This window comes from Perissodus microlepis, chromosome 16 (genome assembly GCF_051167445.1).
Source record: "Perissodus microlepis isolate ML-2025 ecotype Zambia chromosome 16, ASM5116744v1, whole genome shotgun sequence".
NCBI classification, from domain to species: domain Eukaryota; kingdom Metazoa; phylum Chordata; class Actinopteri; order Cichliformes; family Cichlidae; genus Perissodus; species Perissodus microlepis.
Window position 1 is genome coordinate 20,253,327 of NC_140476.1, and position 19,088 is coordinate 20,272,414.

A 19,088-nucleotide genomic window follows, 5' to 3' on the forward strand; every position below is an offset into this window, starting at 1 on the left:
GTGGTTTTAGTCCTTCTGAGCACAGGAAATTATGCATTTAGTTTGAAAGACCTTCAGAGAGCCCAGAGAACCAGTGCTCAAAACCACTTTAAAAATGACAATGAAGTCTGGCTGCTTGGAAGAAAAATATAAAGAAAAGAAGGTTTGCACAAGACTTTTGCACAGTGCTGTATACCGTTGCAAGCTATGTAATCTGTTTTTTTGGGGGGGGGGGGAGAAAAAAAAAAAGAGTCCAGGATGCACTCATATCTTATTGATACTTTTATTTAAAAAGCTTCATGTTCCCTTTGAAAACTTCAAGCATATCTCTCAGTGCTACAGCGTGCACAGCATCACGTCCTCTAGGAGTAAAATATGATACAGCTGACAACTTTGGCAAAAACACATTAGGCAGAGCTCTTTACAAAACAAACAAAGGAAAGCACAGCACTGTGATCAAAAACGAGGATAACTCAATTTATCGATGCTTCCTCCAAACACACAAAAAAGAAAAGAGTAGTGCCTGCAGTCAGAAATCACTCGTTTTATAAAGAAACAGGTTGATAATGGAGTGTTTTATGCCCTGCGTGCAGGCTAACATATGTGCACACAGAGACGGAGTGGAAAATCTGGGACGAGCCAGATGTGTCTCTTATAACAGTTTGAACTTGGAATATGAAAACATGGACATCCTGAGTTCACACAGTAAGAGGCACAGAGAGTCTTCAAAGTAAGTTCTCTGTTCCTTCATGTCAAGACAAGAAAAACATGTTGTGATACACTGTGAAATCAGATTGCTTGGTTTATGCTGTGAGAATGATATCTGATATGCTTTTGTGCGTATTTAAAATGGTTTTTATGGAAAACTAAAAGTAGAGAGCTAAGAGAGGATAAAATGACTTGAAATAACAACACTCAGAAAACTGAGATCATTCTTAACACTTCTTATGTAGTATTTGGTTGGCTTTACTCGGGGCAGCTGTTTAGTCACATAAATAAAAGAAAAGAGAGACAAAAAAACTAAAAGGCAAAATTTCAGAATAGAGGCAATTTTTACGTGCCGCTACGGCAGCGTGTTTAGTTTAGAGAGAGAACGAGACGCCGATGACCCCAATCACACGTCCTGGACCTTCATGGCCTCCTCTGGCCATTCGTATGTGTCCAGAGTGAAGGAGTCGTAATCAGAACTGTAGGTCTGAGACAGCACAAACGCCTCCTTGTCCTTAGGCTCCGGGTACACTGAAGCAATGTTGTTTCTGTATGCGTAGTTGACGATCTGGGAAAGGAAGAAACAAAAGGAAAAATGGGGATTTTGGACACTTACAAGGGGCAACTACACCTGACGGGGTGGAGCAGGTTATCCGCCTATTCCTCCCTAAGACACTGAGCCTGAAACTTCGAGGCTGAACCGTTTCTCTTTTACTGTACCGGAGCGATTGATTCTGGATTAAAAAAAACCCACTAGGTCAGAGAAATGAAGATTAACATATATTTAAATTCCATGAATTTGATTACTGTTCAAATGTAAATATCACAATATACATTTTATGGCAAATCCCAACTTAGGAATTCAAAACTTTATTTAAAAGCCCAGTGAAGAGGGCAGCAACCCACACTTACTACTGCATAAGATTGAGGTTATATGTTTCAGAAGTACCAGCTGACCAGCTTTCCTACCTTCACTGCGATCTTGAAGGACACCTCTCTAATGGTGTTGAGAGGAGGATAAAGCCTTCCCTCAGCCAGGTGCTCCTCTGTGACCATGTTGGCGATCGCCTGAGAGAAACAGACAAGGACAGCCAATTAAATTATTTTGAAGTAAACATAATAAAGATTAAGTTTGTCTCAGGAGAGAAATCTAAACATTTACATGATTACTATGTACGGTCTAAAGAGAGAGACATCACTGCGCTGAAAGTAAAAATAAATGCATCTAAAAATCTAGTTTTTCAAATAAAATCCTCATCTAAATATGCGACGTACACACAGTAATGGTGGAACGTACCTCTGCGGTGGTGAGGAAAACGTCATCAGATATGTGGCGGACTCCACAGGCTATAACGCCCAAAGCGACTCCAGGGAAGACGTAGGCATTGTTACCCTGTCCGGGGTAGAAGGTGCGTCCATCTGCCAGCGTCACCTTATGAAAGGGACTTCCACTAGCAAAGATGCCCCGACCCTTGTTAAAGAGAGGGGAAGGAGCGAGTTCACTTCATTAATGATAATTAAAATAAAAAAACAATGATGGAAAAGGTAAACCATGCAAGAATGTGGTGCTTTTGTATATGCTGTGAATGCTTCATGATTTCATTTACAATCCAATTCCAAATTTGTTAAGACATTATATAAAATATAAGTAACAACAGAAGTGTCTTAAAGCCTTATTGTAATCACAGTAGAATGCAGAAAACACATTAGATGTTTAAACTGAGAAAATGAACTATTTTATAAAAAAATATCTCCTTTTGACTTTGAACACATCTCAGAAAGGGTAGAATGGGAGGACCAAAAGTAAGCAGTACTAAAAAGAAACAGCTGGATGAACATTTTGCAACTAATTAGGTTCACTGGCAACAGCTTAGTAGCATGATTGGGTTTAAACACAACTTCTCCAAAGTAAACATTTGGCAACATGAGGTTTCATCTACAAATTCTGGAACATTTCAGGATAATGTTATTCAAAGCCAAACTGTAAAGACTTTGAATAACTCAATGTCAACAACAGATTCTGAGAAATCTGTGCAGAAGGATCAGGTCAGCAATCAATATTGGATGTCCGTGACTTAGAAAGACACCACCAGTGCTGAAAGATTTTAAAGCAACATATGCCTTACATATTTCAACAGCACAATGACAAACCACATATTGGATCTACAATATGGCCAGCATGGCTTTGTAGCAGAAGAGTGCGGGTGCTGAACTGGCCTGCCTGAACTCCAGACCTTTCATTGGCTGAAGACGCCTCGAGCGTCACAAAACAAAAAACATGACGAGTCCTTTATCAGACAAGAATGGGTCAGCATTCCTCTCCTGAAAGTCCGACAGCTGGTCTTCTCAGTTCCCAGATGTTTACAGAGTGTTGTTAAAAGAAGAAATGATGCCACACAATGGTAAACATAAACCCTGCCTTAACCTTTCTGAGACACGCAGCTCCCATCAAACTAAAAATGACCTTATTTTTTTCTTAAAATTGTACATTTTTTCAGTTGCTTTCTCCACTCTATTGTGAATTTAAAAAATGAGTTTTTGAGTTTATTTTACACAGCATCCAAACTTTGTTGGAATTGGGGTTGTAATTTTGGGAGGGTGAGTTGAGTTGAGCGTTACCTCGGTGAGCTTGTAACACTGCTCTGCTGTGCACTCTGCCTTGCTGGTAGGATTACTCAGAGCAAAGATGATTGGCCTCTCGTTGAAAGACGCCATGTCTTTAATTATCTTCTCTGTAAAGGCTCCTCCAATTGCAGCGACGCCTTTTCCAAAACGAGAACACGCCAGGTTCACCACAACAACGGCACTAACACGATGTATCAATGCTGTCATTTAAAGGACTCTGATCCTGGTTTAGTAAAATCTGTGTAAAATTAAAGCCTCAGTTTTTAGTTTTTAAGTTAGGATCCATTTCTTTTTGTAGTTATCTTACTTAAATTAAGTTAAATAAATTAACTTAAAAAATTATAACTTGAATGTTGAAACAACGCTGACTTGTCATCCAAGTGGTTCTACAGTTCTGGCAGTTCATCAAACATGCAGTGTTTGGAATTTAAACCAATAAACATCGAAAATACTGTTGAATTTGATGAATTGGGTTAAATGAGAGAGAGAATTAGTTGATTTGTAGCAAATTACTAAGGTGTTACTCTAATAAACAAAGCTGGATGCAAGAAATTCACCTTAAATAGCTTTCTGTGTTTTCCTGTACCTGGTTGGGAATTAGTGTAAATGGTTAAATAAAAAAGGTTAAAAAAATAGTTTTACGTATGACACTGTGGATGTTTTTAGCCTTTAAAGTAATACAAAGCTAAAAAAAAATCCCAGGATTTATCCACTGCGTGCACTTTACTGAAGTAAACTCACCTATAATGGCAGTGGGTTTGATGGTGCTCACCACCTCCTCCAGCGTTTTGATTTGCGCGTGCTCATGAGCAAACTCCTCCTTCTCATGGTTTAGGTGGCTTCTTCCCTGTATTTGTGTATAAAGATCTTGTTTCACGACTCCACATCCAGCTGTTTTTTGCTTTAGGAAACACATGAGGAAATATTTTACCTTCACAATGAGGCCCTTTGAGTCCACCATCCAGATCTTCTTGGCAGCTTCTTCTTTACTCAATCCTTCCTTGGCCATGGCCATTATAAGCAGATGAGCAATACCCAAAGCAGCCTGGTGGGGAGAAAAAAGAAAAGAACAATTCTCCATCTGCATTATAGTCCCCACTTTTAGATACAAACCTAATCTCAATAAATATTTAGGCTACGGTGGCACAAAGGCAGTTAGTGAATTCTGAATGCGATGCCAGCACCACATTTTAAAAAAATAACTGGAATTATGCTAGAAAGTAATGCTAAAAAAATTGAGTTAATTTGTAATGGGAGAGGGTATTTTAAAAAAAACACCAATAAAAAAAAAATTACACAGAGGAAGAGTCTATCAGATTTAAAGATGGAGATAGATGGACCACTCTGTGAAAGACTTGAAATAGTCAAATGAAGGACATTTTTATTCATTGAGTTCTATTGACGTAGAACCAAATCATAACGATAGTCACCTCAAGGACCTTTAGACTGTAAAGTAAAGACCCTACAATGTTAGAGAGAAAACCCCCAACAACAAGATGATCCTCTAGCAGCAGCACTTGGCGACAGTGGAAAGCAAAAACCCCCTTTTAACAGGAAGAAACCGGTGGCAGTACCAGGCTTAAGGAAAAGGAGCCTTTTGCCTCGATTGGTTGGTGGTGATGGGAAAGAGAAAAAGGAGAGCCCAGAGAGATGAGGGTGAGGAATAACCAAGGCGAGAGAAGAGCCAAATATTAATGACATCCAGATGTGGTGTATAAACATCTGAGGCAATGTTTCAAAGAGATAAATGGAGAAAATTCACTCATGGGAAGCCACCCAGCCTCTTAGGACTTCTTCTGAGTCACCTATCCCAGCACTATAACTATATTTACATCATTACGGCCAAGTTACGACTATACCTGATCAGCCTATTACAACTGAGAGGTAAAAAGTAAAGGGTATTAAGCCTAATATTAAAAGACGAAATGGTGTCTCCTAAAGCCAAACTGGCAGCTGGTGTTCTCCAGGTTATCACTCCAGGAAAATTCAACAAATTTTCACCAAAGAATTTGTGGATTTCATGATGCATCCATTCATTTTATTCTGCTTATCCAAGATCAGCTGATTTTATGATTTATTTTATCAAAAGCAGAGATAATTCTCTCTGCGAGAGACAACACAGAACCTTAAATGGTTGTGATCTTTAAAGCAACCCATTTATTATTATTTATTTGCTAATAAACAATTTGCCAGTCTATTTTCATTAACAACAACCAATGCAAAATTTTAAAAAGTAAAGAAAAGACATAAGAAACACGTGTCAGCCATCAGAGCTGCCGGGCGTGACATGAACGATGAATAAATAACTACAAATAAAAATGTTAGGAAAATCTTTTTACGTTTTGTGTTCCTGAAAAGAAAAGTTTCTTGCTATATTAGAATATTGAATTTATAAAAATCACCAAATATGTGATTTAGGGCCTAGCATTACAAACAGAGGCTGTGCTCCCTTAAAACCACTTTCACTGGTGGCTGGGCTCGTTCAAGATGGAATGAGGTGAAGTGGAAAACTGTCCCATGACCCAAAAATCCAAAACTGAAATTTTCCTAGAAAGTTATGGAAGCTGTATTCTCTAAGCTCAAAAGAATAACGACCATCTTATTCGTCAGTTCGCACACATTTCGAAAGCTGGGACGCTACAGAGGTGCATTAGTGGACATGTCATGTGAATCTCCACATCTGTGCACCATTAATGGCAGACTGTACATACAGCTAATGGCAGGGTTCATACACATTTTTCAGGGTCAAATTCAAGCACTTTGTAAGCACATTCAAGGTCAATTTTCAAGCTTTTCCAGCACATTACCAAAAAAGAAGAAAGCATGTTTCACTTTGCATCACCTCAGTAAGACCTTCAAGAAAATTTAAACAAATCATCTTAGGTTGACTTAAATGTCTTTTGTTCCCCTTTTGTTAAAAGAGAAAAATGCAGCACACAAAAATAGTGAAAAAGGAAACGGTTGCCTTACATGCATATAGTGTACAAACTCAAAAAACACATTCCTCTTAAAAATTAAGATGAGCAAATGTGAACAAATCAACTTGTTAGAGATCTTCATCTCCATGTAAATAAACAACAACCAAGAAAACAACACCAAAACTGCACCAAACACCACAAACACCAACAAATTAATGTCTTCTCATCAGATATTGAAGCTTCTTTCCTGTGTGACATAAAAAATAGGAGACAGATGTTTGTTTGTTTTTTTGTTCTTTTTAACTAGTTAAGCACCCACGGCCAGAAAAATGGTAAATGGCCTGTATTTGTATAGCGCTTTACTTTACTAAGGAAAGCGCTTTACACGTTCCGTCATCCACCCATTCACGCACACATTCACACACTGGTGATGGCAAGCTACATTGTAGCTACAGCCACCCTGGGGCGCACTGACAGAGGCGAGGCTGCCGGATACTGGCGCCACCGGGCCCTCTGACCACCACCAGTAGGCAACGGGTGAAGTGTCTTGCCCAAGGACACAACGACCGAGACTGTCCAAGCCGGGGCTCGAATCGGCAACCTTCCGATTACAAGGCGAACTCCTAACTCTTGAGCCACGATCGCCCAGTGGGGACATTTCATTTTTGAGCAGGAAGCTCCCCCTTTTTGTTATACTCTTTAGATCAGGGGTCGGCAACCTGCGGCTCCGGAGCCACATGCGGCTCTTTAGTCCTTATAGTGCGGCTCCGCGTGGTTTGGGAAAATAAATTAGAAGTATTTAGCTGAAGTGTATGTTATTTATGTTAGTTCTTTTTTTTTTTTAACTTGTAGTTCTAAATTGGAAGATTATTGTGATTTTGCAATATACAAATAAAATTATATTTTGTTATTTTTTCATCGCTCAAAATAAGCGTCACACTCGCGGAAGCCGGTGTACCCGGCGAAACGCCGTGCATTTATCGAGACTTCCAACCCCAGGTAGGCCAATTATGGATCTTCGGCTCTTTGGGTCTTAAAGGTTGCTGACCCCTGCTTTAGATGAAGAGTTTTTTAATTAAATACATATTCTTTAATAAATGTTCTCTTTTATAAAAAGTAGGATAATTTAAAAAAAAAACTTTTATTATAGCTCTATTGCGTAGAAAAAAACCTGTCTTGTTTTCTGTTGTCTGTTATATATTATTAGGGATGTTCATGACAATTAATTTCTTAATCGGCTGGACTAACCAATAGTCCACAACTAGGAAACACTGAAATTTTAAGTTAAGTTTGAAAACAGTTTAAAAAAAAAAATACCCCATTCCAAAATGTCTTGTGACAATCTCATTGGCTTAGGGAGTGATGATGTTATAGGGAGATCTTAAGAATCTTAAGTCCTTTGATGTTTTTCCTTAAGTAGGAGTGAGAAACAGCAAGTTTTAGTTCGTTTTAGCAGCATCTGTGTTTGCAGCCTACAAAACGTTCACCGCAGAAACATTTGGAAAGCTTTTAAAATTCATCGTATAGAAACTCCAACATGTTTCCAAGAAAAAAAAAACAACCAATTCAAAAAGATTATGCCGCCTCTCCTTCCTGGCGTGGCCGGCCAATTTCCCCAAATGGCGTCTCATCCTTCCAAAAGGCATTAGAGGAGAGTAGGAAGGAAAACTACCTTCTCCAGAAAAAAATGCAACAAATTGAAGAAGCGAAACTTCAACTGGAAGACAAGTGTAGACGAATGGAAGCCCAAAATAAAGAGCTGGAAGACAGACAACAGCGCCAGCCGAACATAAAAATTATTAATGAGGGCTGGGGAATCAAGTTTGCTCAGACCCGAGAGCAGATTGTGCACCTCATTAAAGAAAACAAGCAAAAGAGTGCAGAACTAAAAGAAATGACCAACCAGCTCCAAGACAAGAAAACGATGACTGATAAGATACAATGGGATCTCCAATACATGGACCGAAGGCATCAGCTCCTCTAAAGACAGCTCCATGAAGCTGTGGAAGAAAAGAAAGAATTCCTCCAACAGAAGGAAGAGCAGGACAAAAAGCAACGAGACATGCAGCACGAACTGAAGAGCATGCAGGAAAAATACCGAATGCTAAAAGAAAGCCTGGATGAAACACTGCGCCAAAATAAAGACCTTCTTCAACAGAAAGAGCAACAACAAGAAAGACTGAAAGAAGGAAAACGTATCGTCCAGGACGTTGAGTCTAAAAATCTAAAACTGCAAGAGTTTTGTAATCAGCTGGAGGACAAAGCAACTAAAGTGGAAGAAGAAAAGGACAAACTGGAGAAATGGTGCTCACAGATGCAGAAAAGGATCGAGCAAAATGCGAGAAACAACTCCGAGCTCGTTAAGGGGATTTTGGTGGAATTCAATAACTTGAGGCGTGAAAACACTCAAATGCAGGCACAAAAACAACAACAAGACAAAATACATGAAGACCTGCAGCTCACGCTCCAAGAAATCCAGAAAAGAAATGAGCAGTTAGAAGACAAGCACAAAGAAGTACAACAGAGAAATGCAGACATGCACAAGGACAAGCTGATACAGGAGGCAACATCCAAACAACTCAAAGACAAGCTTGAAGAACAACAAGCAACATTAGAAGAGGTGGAACAAAGATGTAAGAAACTTGAAAAGCAAAACACAGAAACAATCGATGAGCTGAGAAATCTCATCCTGGAGAAAAAAAGCGCTCGTGGAAAAGTGCATGAAAAAAAAGAAAAAGTGGTTCCACTTGTTCTGGAGGAGAGACGCTACTGCTTCCTCACCTGATGTAGCCTCGTCTTGCTCCACCTCTGTTAACCCCCCCAACCAGTCCCGGCAGTTGACTGTCCCCTCCTGAGCCTGGTTCTGCCGGAGGTTTCTGCCTGTTTAAAGGCAGTTTTTCCTCCCCACTGTCTCCTCTGCCTTTTTTCTTTATTTACTTGCTTGTTTAACTTTTTTTTCCAACTTATCTAAATAATAAACCAATTGAATTTATCCTTTGAGTATTTTTCATCTCATCTTTACAGAATTTTTCCAAAACATTTTCAAACATTCAGATCTGTCTTTTATTTTCTTCTTGAAACCTAAATGGAGAAACACATTGTGCACGCACTTTACTTCTCAAAGAAAAATGCTGCTTTCTCATTTTTTTTTAATGTAGTGCTGGCATCAAATTACAAATCTAGTGTATAGCATGTTTTCTTCTTCAAAACACAGTAAAATCTGGTATTTTGTCTTTTTTTTTTTGTAAAAGTAAATGAAACCCTTTGTCATTCCAATTTGACAGAAGGCACTGTTTTCCTATCTCTCGGGGATTAAGGACGGTTATTTTTGCTCTAAACACCATAAAATCCTAGAGAGCAAATCCTCTTACCTCGCCTGCCCCTTGGAAGGCAAAAGTGTGGTCTGACAACTTGTTCTTGGTGATCTTTAAAGCTGCTAAGATCCCTGCAACAGCTACAGAAGCCGTGCCTGCAGGAAAAACAAAACACTCGTGATTGCAGTCTGAAGTCTCTCTCATGATCTTACAGTGAAACGCTGTACAAACAACAAACAGAAAAGGATTCGTATGAAAGTGGTCAGGTACAAGAATGTGGTTGAAAATCAGTGGAAAAAAGCAGTCAATGTCCAGAGAAAACCCTCAGGTTAACTCTCACCTGAGAGGTGAGAGTTAATAGTTAACAGGTGAACTGTGACTGCAGGATGACAATACGGAAAGTAAAGATGGTGAAATTTAAATAAATACTTTTTGATGTGTTGAAGTGAAACTTTGTAACTATTGAAAGAAAATTAAAGGGGCAACATTATCAGAACTGACACTGATGTTTTTAAATTTCCATGTGTGGTTTTCTTCAGCTATTATGACCTGTTACTTTAATTACAAAGCATTAGTTTGATTTTATTTGTATGACCTGCTTCACTGTACTAAACAGCCAGAAAGTAGCTGATCTTGGACTTAAGAAGTTTGCTGAAGCAGCAGCTATTTGATTTCCTCTAAGTAACCTGATGCGTTACAGTCACGAAGATAAAGTTTTTCTGATTTCCTTTTTGTTGCAGAACTAAAATGATGATCATCACTGGGGAACAGTTGGTGCTTTATGACTTAGGCTAGTGAGGGCAAATATAACCGCCTGTTTAGAGTAAGCTGCTTTATTTTTACTTCTTTGTTTCATTTTTAGTTTTGAGTCTTCACAGAATCTTGATCTGTGTTGGCTACGTTTTCGTTTGCTGTCTGAAGCATTGTATTTCTGAAACAGGAATCCTGAAACGACGAAGATTTCAGAAATATGTTACCCAACTGAAACCATCAACATATTGTAGTGTATATTATGGAAGGTAAGACGCTCCTGGCTGTAACGCGATGAGTATTAAAGCACCTTGGATGTCGTCGTTGAAGGTACAGTATCGATTTCTGTACTTGTTGAGGATGCGAAATGCGTTGCTGTTGGCGAAATCCTCAAACTGTATGAGGCAGTTCATCCCGTACCTGTGGAGGAACAGCGTGGTTAGTCTGACATCAGCACTGCCTCCTCATCCTTCATTCACCTGTGCTTTCACTTACTTATCTGTCACTGCTTGCATGAACTCGTCAATCAGTTCATCGTACTCCTTTCCTCTGATTCGCTTGTGCTTCAGCCCAATGTACAGAGGGTCATTGAGTAGTGCCTGAACAGAAGGACGTTTAATGGGTCAGCAAATTAATCAAAGACTTAAACCGTGCATGCATGCATCGGCATCTGTAAACTATTGTCAGATCTTTGATGAACCAGGTTTTATGAGCTGCTATACTAGCTCATAAAACCTGATTGCTCTGAGGTCATGCTCACCTGGTTGTCTGTGCCAACATCCAGTAGCACAGGGAGACACTGCTGTGGCCGAACCCCACCGCAGGCTGTGTAGAGCGCCAGCTTCCCCACAGGAATGCCCATCCCATAGCTGCCCAGGTCCCCCAGGCCGAGGATACGCTCCCCATCAGTCACTACGATGGCCTGTGGATGAAGGCAAACACTTTCGCTAACGTGTCTGAGACATTATTTTCTCAGAAATCAGCAGCCGCCAGATTAATTGCGTGCCGTTTACCTTTATGTCTTCTTCTGGCCAGGAGTTGAGCATCGTGGCAATGTGGCCTCGGTCATGGATGGTGATGAAGAGTCCTCTGTAAATGAGTCAAGTGATGATACAAGTAGTTAAATCTGTTTTCCGACTAACACTGACGCCGATGCACATGCATACCAAAAACAGCACAAAAATGAGCCCAAAACAAGCATGAGAACAAGGAAAAAAACATTTAAGCCCATGCTCACTGTGGGGCTCAAATCTAACCCATGTATTTTAATTAAAGCAAATATCTAACCCAGCCCTAGCAAGGTGTACCTAATGAAGTGGCTGATGAGTGGAATGAAGTTTACCTTGGTCTCCTGAAGGCAAGTCCATACTGCTGGCAAGCCAGGCCGACCGTGGGAGTGTAGACGATTGGCATGAACTCCTCAATGTCAGAGGTCAGCAAACGGTAGAACAACTTCTCATTCCTGTCCTGTAGTGTCATCAACAGGATGTACCTGAGACAGAAAAAAACATTATGATGTGTTTCAGAAACGCAGTAGGCCATTTCTGATCTAAATATTTCTGTATAATTACAGTGTGTCTAGTACAAAAATTCCCTAAAACCCCTTTTAAAAATTATAATTTTTTTGCATATTTAACCATTATTTGGCTAAACGCAGTGAGATGCTGGTCGTTTGATTCAGTGAACCACTTTGTTCAAGACTGAAATCTGGACAAAATTTTGGGAACTGAGGAAAACTTCTCCCGTGGTTTTGTGCCATTCTTGTTTCATGTAAGATTTCAGTTGCTCAAAGGTTTGTGGCTGTTTTAGACTGCAGGCAGGTCGGTTAACACTGACTCTACTACAGGGCCATACTGTTTTTTGAAAAGCACTGCTTTGGTATTACTGCATTTTTGCACCATTGTGGCTTTAATATTTTAACCAAACAGTTTTAATGACTTGGAAAGAGTCACATATGATGTGTGAAACAACCACAAGTCTGGACACTGCTTTGAAAGCATTTAGCGCGAGCCCTGATAAGCAGCATGTTCAGTGGGACAACCTCACTGAACTTCTGCAGCTGTCGTGTGGTTTCCATCTTGAACAGCACCAGCTTTATTGTTAATGAGTCTGTTCTCTCACTTGTCCAGAGGATTGGTGCGTGTTTCGTAGCTCTTCATGACGCGCAGGACTTGGACATCCTGGGACAGGAAGCAGGGGGGTAGCAAGCCGTGGATACCCAGTTGTAAGCGCTCCTCCAGGGTGAATGCCATTCCCTGTAGGGCGGAAGAAGGCCGATTATGTAACGCTAAACTAAGTAGCCAACTCAGTCAATCCAGACCACTATGACTCATCCTTTAGGCATCACAATGTGAGCTTAATTATGAGTTAGTCATATACAAGCACGGTGGCCTTTTTCATGTTTTTTCTTTATGTAAACCGGTTGCCATCTTTGCACTGAAAACAAATGCAGAGCAAAAAGAACACGTAGTAAACAACAGGAGAAGGAGACTGACATTTTTTTTCTGGTCAGCAGACTTGTACCCTTCTGCCTTCTGGTTACAGTTACTGTTGCTGCTCTCCTCCTGCCACGCTGGCATTCTTCCCACAAAGAGTGCTCATAGGTGGGGGTGTGGGGTTTAATCTATTTATTCTGCCCAATAGTAAAGGGAGCCTGAACCCACTCCCCTGTCAGCTCGACTTCTCTTTCCTCCTCGTCCCTTCCTTTGATTCTTCCTCTAGTGAAAACACTGACCTACATGGGGGGAAAAAACTGGCCTTTCTAGGCTCAGCTTGTTTTTCTGTGGGTCTTCATGAGCCCATGTCCTGCAAATTATTCATGCTGGCAGAGTGGAGGGTGAAATATGATAGTGCTATTTACAACTATTACTCCTAGAGTTATTACACAAGCTGCACGCTTTGCATTTTAACTGCGAGTTTCACGCCACGTGGCACCACCGTGCTCGACAATGGGTTCTGCAGCTTAGGGCGGGTCGTTAAATGGAAACGATGATTCATTAGTACATTAAATAACAAAAAAGATTAGCGTTGAACAGAAAGAAGGAAGGACAACTGTATGGAAAACATTTTAATGTATTCCTGGAAGCAGAGGTGACTGAGAAGAAAGTCACAGATTAACAAAGATGTGCAAAACCTATCAGAGCGAGCAGGTAAAGAGGCGCTAAAGTAAACCCATTAAGGTGACACTCCTCACCAGGAGTTATAATCAACCCACGTTACACACAGCATGTTAGCACACGGAGGAGAAAGTGAAGCTGAAAATGTGGGCTTGTGTGTGAGCTGTAAAGTGCTATTAGCTTAACCTTTAAGCAGACCTTATCATTGGTAAAAGATTAAAAGCTGTAATATCGTTTAACAGCAGAATACAGCGAAGGGTACAATGAGATTCACATGAACTAATTCAGTTAAATGTGTTTTTTTAGTTGGGTGAGGGAAGGGGGACTGATTTGGACTGTAACACTGTGTGATCAGAGCTCATCTGGTTTCTATGGAAACACTGAGTGCAGACTGCATACTGTCATCTGTGCTGTTTGACAGAAAGTTTGAAACACAAAGATTTCACTCGGTAGTTTGAAAAGTTGTTTTTTTTTTCATCTAAGCGGGGCTTCACTTCCTGATTGCTTGCACTTAACTGACCTATGAATCAGCACGTAGCTGCTGACTTGACACCAGCGCTGGTGGAAGGAAACATGACCGACCTGATATCAAGCAAAATCTGGTGTTTTTGCAGTGCTAGCAAGGCACAAAAAAGTACTCTCTCTGTGAATTCACTTTTTGAAAATGGTGACAGTCTATGTATTTATTACACTCCACAAGGAGAGACAGAGGCAGAGTACAACAGATGTTACAGGAATCTGTAGAAAGACCATTCACAGCTATGTCAGTCTACTATGTTGTATAAATAGGAAGTGCTGTGGCATTCATAGTTTACTTAGGAGCAGTTCAGAATGTGATATTTTTATTGTACTCTCTGTTTATGTTCCCTCACCATCATACATGGTATGCGGGACATCATGTGGCCTGTAGACACAGCTGTGTGACCCAGGCTGGGTTTAAGAAATATGGTTCCTTGCAGTAGTTTGACATCAAAGTTAAAAAAGTATATTAATGTCCTTTGTTATGGCCTTAAAATTATGCGCTTGCTACTACCTCGGTGCCTTTTGTGATGCTTTCCCCCCCCAAGCGTTGCTCATAAATGTCAAATCTTTGGTCATTTTACCATTTCACCTTATGTTACACACCCAAAAGAAATACATTTACATTACGATTAGGCTTTGATTATGAAGCCACTATCAGCTCTGGCATGTGGCCTCTGTGTGCGTCTGTGTGTAATACAAACAACATCACACACATTATTCATTAGCTGTGTTACATCAACAGAAGCAACTAAAATCATTAAAAGCCACACAACAGGCAAATCACATCTACATGGACCTAAAGTAGAAGTGACTGATCTATAATAATAATAATAAGCATAATCTGCAGTGGAAAACTCACTGTATGCCATCATTACCTGATATTAAACATATGCACGAAGCATTGTAAGATGTGCTGCTTGCCTCACTCTGGATTGGGGAAGCTGTAATACAGGACAGGCGTGTGCTCACCTTGTTGAGGTAGGGGTTTCTGGTGATGTCGTAGCCCCTCTTCTTGGTATTGACGGTGGGCTTGCGGCTTGTCCCGGAGTGGCAGACCCGCACAGCTTGGAAAGAGGCCCTGTCGGCCGACAGGACCCCTGCAGCCGGGGCACCTGATAGGACCCTCATCATCCCGCCTGTGGCCGTGCGCCTGCACAGGGACAGTGCGGCTCTTCCTGGGAGAGAGTTCATGCTGCCAGAGGGTAGCAAAGACACAGAAGACATGCTGTGAATAACACGGGTTCAGCTGATCCTGCACTGCAAGAGAGTCTGACCCGGGTCACCAACTAAGATAAACAACAGGTGCTCCGGTCTCAGCAGACCTCACACATACAGTGATAGCACTGAAATGACTCAGTGATGAAGACTAAAGCCGCTGCGATAGGCATGTTTTTACAGAAACCTTGCTCCGTGGCGCTAAGCTAACAGCAGCTTTTCTTTACCGGAGGAATGCTGTCAAGCTGCTAATGCTAGCTAGCATGTGGCTAATACTTCGTTAGCCGCTGCCCTCACCTGAAATCTACGAAAAGCTGCTGTCCACCTGACTTCTGTCTTCACAGGCAGACGCTGTGTCTTCTCTGGCCGGGTACTCCGGTTGTTTTTTTTGTTTTTTTTGTTTTTTTACTTGACGCTGGGGAGGGTGGTGGTGGTGAGGGGAGGAAGGAGGATCGACAGCTAACAGCTGATCCAGACTCACTTCCCTCCTTCAGTCAGCCTCTCCAATCAGCTTGCAGCCTAACCCACTTTCCTCCCTCACAGTCTCCATCCTCACAGCCTCCATCTTCAGCATCTGCACATAGAAATTACACTTTAAGCTCCGTGGATTGGATTACCAAGGAGAACCGCAGTCTGTTTTTAATAGTAGAAGCATGCGCATAAAGTGAATGTTTGCACTTGATCTTCCTGACTGTTCTATATGCAAGTACATTGAAAGTCACTGTAAGCCACATTTATTGAAAAAAATAAAAAATCAGTTCCCTGGCACCAACTGACATTTCAAAAGCCTTAGTCACGACCAGTGACTGTGTAAATAAATATACATGTTTTCAACAGTCACTGGTCATGACACCGTGCGAAAATAAAACATAGAAGATAAAACCATCTGTGGTCACAGGTCATATTAAAATGTGCTGGCTCCCTCTGCTGCAGCCTGACAGTATCTACAAATCTAGAGCACTTGGGAAAGACTTAATGTAGTGAACAACACAGCAGTATAAATGGAATATTCAGACCTCCAGTGAAAGGATCTACCACCATTTTCTGGCTGCTCCTGTTAGTAAATGCTACAAGTAGCTCATCTGCCTCCATCCAGGCCTTGATGAGGGATGAGGGAAGGTTTATTTTGATTGGTATATTACCACTTTTGCCTTCAGAACTGCCTTAAATCTTTGCGACATAGAGTCAAAAAGGTGCTGGAAATATTTCTCAGAGATTTTGGTCCATATTAACATGACAAGATCACACTGTTGCTGCTCGTGTTCCACCTGATGACAACGGTGCTCTACTGGATTAAGGCCATTTAAGTACAATGAGCTCACTGTCTGAGATGATCTAAAACAAAAGCAGCCATTGGAAGATGGGTAAACTGCTCATACAGGGATGGACACAATCAGCAACAATCAGAAGTGCAGCTTGCCACCAGAGGAGGCAGACAACATCTTGGGACCCCGGGTTAGTGGGTTTGACTTTAAACGACAGCAGTGGCAACATGTAAAGTTTCCAAGGACAGCAGAAAAGACCTGGCCTCCCTATGTCCATAAATATTTGGACAGAGACAACTTTTTTCTAATTTTGGTGCTGTACATTATCACAATTAATTTTAAATGAAACAACCCAGATGCAATTGAAGTGCAGACTTTGAGCTTTAATTAAGTGGGTTGAACAAAAAGATTGCATAAAAGTGTGAAGAACTAGTTTTGTCTTCAACAAGTGAAATGCATATTCAATTGGGTTCAGATCAGGTGACTGGTCTGGCCATTCAAGAATATTCCACTTTAATAAACTCCTGGGTTGCTTTGGCTGTATGTTTTGGGTCATTGTCTGTCTGTATTATGAAATGGCGTCCAGTCAATTTGACTGCATTTAAAGACCTCAGAATTCATCTGGCTGGTTCTGTCCTGTGCCACATCATCATAAATACTAGTGTCTCAGTGCCAGTGGCAGCCATGCATGCCCAAGCCATCACACTGCCTCTGCCATGTTTTACAGATGTTTTGGTATGCCTTGGATCATGAGCTGTTCCATGCCTTCTCCATGCTTTTTTCTTGCCATCATTCTGGTAGAGGTTGATCTTGCTTTCATTTGTCCAATGAATTTCTGTTTTCCCATCTTAAGGATGGCTTGTTTCACCTGCATAAAGAACTCCTTTAACCACATTTTTCACAAAATCTTCCAAATGCAAGCACCACACCTCAAATCAACTCCAGGCCATTTAGTTGTTTAATAGATAATGACATACCCTCAAATCAAAGCTGAGAGTCTACACATTATGTCCATTTGTTTTAGCATGTATTTAATGTTTTGACTGCTCTAGGACAGTAATAATAAGGCATATTTTATTTCATTCATTTATTTTAGTGTGTACCATTTATGCACGTATGTACAGTAGATGATTCTGTGGAAAATTAAGTTGGAAAAAAGTTTGAATTCAATTCCTACTATGCTACATTTCTTTGTACAAACCTCAGTATCTTCAGTTATATTTGGTTAGACAAGTACAACTACAGAGAGCTGAAAGCCACTTCTCTCTGTCATATTTTCAGCAAACCTGCCTATGCATGCCCACAGCGGCCAGGTGTGGATGGGTTTTATGGGCAGGGCAAAGCCAAGTTGTCCCTCGCAGACCACAAATGGGTGTGCCCACACAGAGCCCAGGGGTTTGCGTGGTTTTGGAGCCCCTGTGTAGGTTTTCTGTGGGTGCAAGTCAATGTAGGCTAGGCCATGTTTTCCTAGATTTATTATGTTAAGATTAAAATGTTGTATTTATGTTAAGATCAACTTAAATTACACTATAACATAAATAATAACTGCAGCCAGATGCCTCTGGAATATTTTTACATTGTTGTAATATGAATGATCTGAGAACTTCTTCCACCACAGGCTTCAGTTTTGATTGAGAACAGTTGAGAAATAGCTTTGCATTTGTTGTAAGAAAGGAGGAAGAATAGAAGAATTGTCCGCTCGTTCACCTTGACATAAACAGATCACAATGTTCAGTTTGACTTAGTAACACCTCAACAGCTTCTAGACCAAAATGAACAATCTTGGACTCTATGGACAGGAGACACCTGGAACAGTTAGGGAAATATCCCCATCATCAGACTAGTGATTTTAAATTGCTTTCAGCTTATTAGAACTATTAGTTACAGAGTAAATAAGACTGATTCTAAAAATCAACCATATTTGAGCCAACATATATTCTGCAGGACAGCAGCTTGATTTTTACCTCTTTCACCATGGCAACCTTCAAAAAAATGACAAAAGGTGTTTCAGTGATGAACACATACCAGTAAACATGGATCTGTAGGGCAGAAACTGTTTAATGTATGAGCTATTGAGTTTGACTGTAAAAGTATTGGGACCAATGAATGCACTACTTAAGCCTTTTATTTTTTAACCAGCTGCTTATACTTTGGTGGAAAAAGTGAGTCATATACAATAATGGATGCACAGCAGGAACAGGAAATAACAAGCTTATGGCAAATCTTATAATATTTGTCATTTGTTGTGAGAAGAACAAAAACAACAGCTAAACCTTTAGTTTAAATCAAAACACCATCTACATATTATTATTATTATAAACAGTTTATTGTCTTCTTTTACTAACAAATTGTCATTATTATTGCTTTTAATCATATTTTTTTGCTATGTGTCCTTATAAGATACTGTATAAATATAAGTTGTGCTGCATGATCCTTATATGACTTTTACACAATTTCTGTGGGACTGACAGGCCACACATGAGTGATGTGCCACTACAGTTAAACACAAACATAAAGTATGTAGTAGTTACTCGGTTATGTAGCACCGGGAGCTCCTTCTCTGCAGTCCCTTCTGCTGAGCGTTGATTGTAAAATTGCCTTATGGTGAATCAGCAGGGGTCGCTGTGGAAATTGCTCTCTGTGGCAAAGTATCCCTGTGTTATGAAAGCACACACG

At 40.5% G+C, this 19,088-nt stretch overlaps 1 protein-coding gene and 1 pseudogene across 1 annotated transcript; one reads left to right on the forward strand and one right to left on the reverse strand.

Annotated features, from left to right (window-relative positions):
• Positions 1–248: 248 nt before the first annotated feature.
• Positions 249–19,086, reverse strand: me3 (malic enzyme 3, NADP(+)-dependent, mitochondrial). The gene is made up of 16 exons (XM_084907872.1): positions 18,944–19,086; positions 15,445–15,721; positions 14,902–15,124; positions 12,416–12,549; positions 11,637–11,786; positions 11,308–11,383; positions 11,055–11,216; positions 10,790–10,893; positions 10,605–10,714; positions 9,602–9,699; positions 4,244–4,357; positions 4,054–4,159; positions 3,307–3,449; positions 1,985–2,158; positions 1,657–1,755; positions 249–1,255 (listed from the first exon to the last, which is right to left on the reverse strand). Exons 3-16 carry the CDS (start codon positions 15,121–15,123, stop codon positions 1,094–1,096), a joined length of 1,854 nt encoding a protein of 617 aa, XP_084763998.1. The 5' UTR covers position 15,124; positions 15,445–15,721; positions 18,944–19,086; the 3' UTR covers positions 249–1,093.
• LOC146370819 (uncharacterized) lies at positions 4,357–10,040 on the forward strand (annotated as a pseudogene).
• Positions 19,087–19,088: the final 2 nt, after the last annotated feature.

What these genes read in the sequence shown, in the direction of transcription:
- me3 (XM_084907872.1), bottom strand. Translation starts at nt 15,123, where the DNA reads ATGAACTCTCTCCCAGGAAGAGCCGCACTGTCCCTGTGCAGGCGCACG. An exon ending in GAAACCCCTACCTCAACAAG is followed by an intron (nt 12,550 to 14,901) that starts GTGAGCACACGC and finishes TCCGCCCTACAG; the next exon opens with GGAATGGCATTCACCCTGGA. An exon ending in CCTTCAAGATCGCAGTGAAG is followed by an intron (nt 1,256 to 1,656) that starts GTAGGAAAGCTG and finishes TTCCTTTCCCAG; the next exon opens with ATCGTCAACTACGCATACAG.